Source organism: Piliocolobus tephrosceles, unplaced genomic scaffold, assembly GCF_002776525.5.
Source record: "Piliocolobus tephrosceles isolate RC106 unplaced genomic scaffold, ASM277652v3 unscaffolded_41218, whole genome shotgun sequence".
NCBI classification, from domain to species: Eukaryota; Metazoa; Chordata; class Mammalia; order Primates; family Cercopithecidae; genus Piliocolobus; species Piliocolobus tephrosceles.
Window position 1 is genome coordinate 1 of NW_022325664.1, and position 4,179 is coordinate 4,179.

The 4,179-nt window shown below is 48.3% G+C and overlaps 1 protein-coding gene across 1 annotated transcript; it reads left to right on the forward strand.

The window, feature by feature from the left end:
- Window positions 1–46: 46 nt before the first annotated feature.
- Window positions 47–2,741, forward strand: LOC113223403 (keratin, type II cytoskeletal 6A-like). The gene is made up of 6 exons (XM_026452865.1): window positions 47–139; window positions 264–428; window positions 931–1,056; window positions 1,898–2,118; window positions 2,333–2,367; window positions 2,482–2,741. Exons 1-6 carry the CDS (start codon window positions 62–64, stop codon window positions 2,715–2,717), a joined length of 861 nt encoding a protein of 286 aa, XP_026308650.1. The 5' UTR covers window positions 47–61; the 3' UTR covers window positions 2,718–2,741.
- The last annotated feature ends 1,438 nt before the right edge of the window (window positions 2,742–4,179 follow it).

Here is a 4,179-nt window from a genome sequence, read left to right on the forward strand (position 1 = left end):
AAGGTGCACTCAGGTAACTCCAGGTTGTTGGCTCTTTCCCCAGGACGTGGATGCTGCCTACATGAACAAGGTTGAACTGCAAGCCAAGGCAGACACTCTCACAGATGAGATCAACTTCCTGAGAGCCTTGTATGAAGCAGTAAGCGTCTCCACCATCCTTCTGTTTACTCTGATGGGGTCTGCAAAGGGGAGAAGATGTATAGGGCTGGGTATCTCTGTAAATGTCAGAAGTGAAGTTGATCTTATGACCTTCTGTTCTGCAGGAGCTGTCCCAGATGCAGACCCACATCTCAGACACATCCGTGGTGCTGTCCATGGACAACAACCGCAACCTGGACCTGGACAGCATCATCGCCGAGGTCAAGGCCCAATACGAGGAGATTGCTCAGAGAAGCCGGGCTGAGGCCGAGTCCTGGTACCAGACCAAGGTGAGAGGGAGTGGGCAGCCTCTGAGGAATCCCTGTGTCCAGCCCTGAATACCAGAGAACTGCAGACTTCATTGGAGACATCCCCTTACAGGAAGCCAGGGTCCTCTCACAGGACGTGCAGTCTGCACTGTTAGAGTAGACATTTGTGGAACTTTTGCCCAAGTCAAGGAGGAGAAAGAACCCAAATGCAGGAGGAAAGCTACCATAGACAATGACATAGTCGTCTCTGCATTTAGCTTCATCCTGATTGCTGACTTTTAGAAAGTGGTACAGAAAATTTCTACTCCCTAACGAAACTAGGCAGGCAGTGGTGCCATAATGAGGATAGTCTGTGACTCCAGAGTTTATTATCCATGTACCACATAACATCAACTTTTCCTCAAGTTTCTTGGGGAGAAGCCATTAGGTCCACTTCATGACATGCATGATACGTAAGTGAAAGTCATCGCTAGCCAGGTAAGAACCCGTAGACACTGTCTCTCTCTCCACCTCTGGGCTGCAGTACGAGGAGCTGCAGGTCACAGCAGGCAGACATGGGGACGACCTGCGCAACACCAAGCAGGAGATTGCTGAGATCAACCGCATGATCCAGAGGCTGAGATCTGAGATCGACCACGTCAAGAAGCAGGTATAGTGAGGGGCAATGGAGGAGAAAAGCATCATTTTTTTTATTAGGTCATGAGGCAGCAGTCAATCATCATTTAGTAAAATTCTTTGGGAATTGAGTGAGAAGCAGAGAAGGAAAGACATGCAGTTCCTAGGCTCAATGAGAACACTCTGGTTCAGAGACATGGATCACACCCAAGGACATGAAACAATCACCTGGGCAGAAGCACTCTCACCTGGTCAAAGATGTAAAAGTATAGTCTAGAGGCATTGGAAGGGCTTATGTAAGAAGACTGATTGACTTTGGAATTGCAAAGGACCAAGTTGGGTGAGGTGTCAGGTCAGAAAGCATGAGTAACATTGTTACAAATCTGCTCAAGGTTCACCGTGAAAAAGAAAGTGAAACCAAAGCCATGAGGAAGGAAAACATGGCCCAAGCAGGTGAGAGAATGTGAGGCAGGAGGAAGGCAAGGTCTCAACAGCTTCATGTGAAAACTCATCATCTCAGTTGACGATGTTTGCAAATTATTGTGGCATCCATACAAGATCATCAAAAATGGTTTTGGTTTTGCTTTGGAGACAACACTTAATGTCCTTGGTCTTCTGTCCACTCTGGCATCTTCCATGGGTCATCTCCCACATCTTTAGGCAGGGGAGTTAACACAAAGGGGCACAGGATTTTATCATGTGACTGCAGACATAAAAAGCTTGAAGATAGTAAAAAGGCTAGACAGGAAGTGTCAGAGCTCATTTACCATCAATTCTGGGTTCCTGGTACCTTCTTCACTGGAAAGGAACCAGCCAGGTTTAGTCTCCTCTGGAAGACCAGATGACAAGTTCTTTCCATTCCTTTCCCCTCTTAGTGTGCCAACCTGCAGGCCGCCATTGCTGACGCTGAGCAGCGTGGGGAGATGGCACTCAAGGATGCCAAGAATAAGCTGGAAGGGCTGGAGGACGCCCTACAGAAGGCCAAGCAGGACCTGGCCCGACTGCTGAAGGAGTACCAGGAGCTGATGAATGTCAAGCTGGCCTTGGACGTGGAGATCGCCACGTACCGCAAGCTGCTGGAGGGCGAGGAGTGCAGGTGGGTAACTGACGCGGCTTCCTCCAACAGCTGAGTCCATCTGCAACGTTCCTGGCACTGAGCACAACTTTAAGGTGCACTGCCCAAGACCATAATTGCTATTCTTGGGAGAAAACTAAGTTTTCTGGTAGGCTCTTCCACCCACCAAGGCTTCCCGTGCTCCTCCGGGGAAGGGCTCTCTGAGGTCTCACCCTCCCTGTGTTTCTCCCCACAGGCTGAATGGCGAAGGCGTTGGACAAGTCAACATCTGTAAGTACCTTTGCTTGCCTTCCTCCCCTGCCCTTGCACTCTTCTGACTGGGCTCAGGCTGACAGGATGAGCTCACCGTGGCTTCTTGTGTCCTTGTCCGCCTCCCCACCACAGCTGTGGTGCAGTCCACCGTCTCCAGTGGCTATGGCGGTGCCAGCGGTGTCGGCAGTGGCTTAGGCCTGGGTGGAGGAAGCAGCTACTCCTATGGCAGTGGTCTTGGCGTTGGAGGTGGCTTCAGTTCCAGCAGCGGCAGAGCCATTGGGGGTGGCCTCAGCTCTGTTGGAGGCGGCAGTTCCACCATCAAGTACACCACCACCTCCTCCTCCAGCAGGAAGAGCTACAAGCACTGAAGTGCTGCCACTGGCTCTCGGTCCCACAGTTCTCAGGCCCCTCTCTGGCTGCAGAGCCCTCTCCTCAGGTTGCTTGTCCTCTCCTGGCCTCCAGTCTCCCCTGTCCTCCCAGGTAGAGCTGGGGATGGATGCTTAGTGCCCTCACTTCGTCTGTCTATACCAGCCCCATCTGAGCACCCATTGCTCACCATCAGATCAACCTCTGATTTTACATCATGATGTAATCACCACTGGAGCTTCACTCTGTTATTAAATTATTAATTTCTTGCCTCCAAAATTGTTATCTCTGAGGCTGAGCATGATAAGAAAATGATCTCTGCTCCTTTTCATTACTGAAAACTGCCTGGGGCTTATATCGGAACAACTTCCACTTATTTTCCATTGGCCCCCAAACTCCCTACCTTAAAAGTATTGTGAACCCCCCCTGCAGTATCCATAGAAGCGCAAGTGACTAGTCGTATGATGTATACAGTCTGTCTCCCTGTGATGAATTCTCTGCTCTTTGCTCTTTGTAATTTCTAAATAAAGCAGATTTTAAAGTAATGCATGTACCAATATTTCTTCAGGTTTTTCAGTTTACAAATGCCTTTTTATTTTTAACTGATAATCCATATCCCCATGTGCTTAAACCTTCTCCTTTAGAGAGGTTCAATTAACAGCACTATGGCATCCTGATATTCAGGTCTCTTCTCAGATCAAATTCCTCCTAAATGTTTGGCAAGTGGAGTGGGAGTCATTTGGTCCACCACGATTGTCCACTCTTGTTTTACTATATGTAGGAACTGGCAGCCCAGTCCCTCTGACTTGGTCTCTGAGACTACTCCTCCTTATACACGGGCGCTTGGCCTAAATGCCCAGGTGGAGAAACATTTTTGGCCAAATAGAATAAAAGTCATTTGAGAAGAAAATAAGATACTTTATTTATACTTAGAATTGCCCCATGACTAAGAAAATTATTTGACAAGGTGTATCAACAGCAATCAATATGTGCCTACTTAGAACTGAAATTACACCTCTGGAAATGTATCCTGAGGAGAACGTGCAAATGCAGAAAGCTATACGCACATGGATATGCACCACAGTAATCTTCACAACGGGGAAATGGGACATTAAAGCTGATACAATTAAAATCCAAACAGCTGGGGGCGGTGGCTCACACCTGTAATCCCCATACTTTGGGAAGCTGAGGTGGGTGGATCACCTGAGGTCAGGAGTTTGAGACCAGCCTAGCCAATATGGTGAAATCTCGTCTCTACTAAAAATATAAAAATTAGTTGAGCATGGTGGTGGGCACCAATCCCAGCTACTCGGAAGGCTGAGGCAGGAGAATCACTTGAACCCGGGAGCAGGAGGGAGGTTGCAGTGAGCTGAGATCACGCTGCTGTACTCCAGCCTGGGCAACAGAGCAAGACTCTGTCTTGAAAAATAAATTGAAAAATGAAAAAAAAAAAATCCAAACAGC

What these genes read in the sequence shown, in the direction of transcription:
- LOC113223403 (XM_026452865.1), top strand. Translation starts at nt 62, where the DNA reads ATGAACAAGGTTGAACTGCAAGCCAAGGCAGACACTCTCACAGATGAG. An exon ending in AGTCCTGGTACCAGACCAAG is followed by an intron (nt 429 to 930) that starts GTGAGAGGGAGT and finishes TCTGGGCTGCAG; the next exon opens with TACGAGGAGCTGCAGGTCAC. An exon ending in TCGACCACGTCAAGAAGCAG is followed by an intron (nt 1,057 to 1,897) that starts GTATAGTGAGGG and finishes TTCCCCTCTTAG; the next exon opens with TGTGCCAACCTGCAGGCCGC.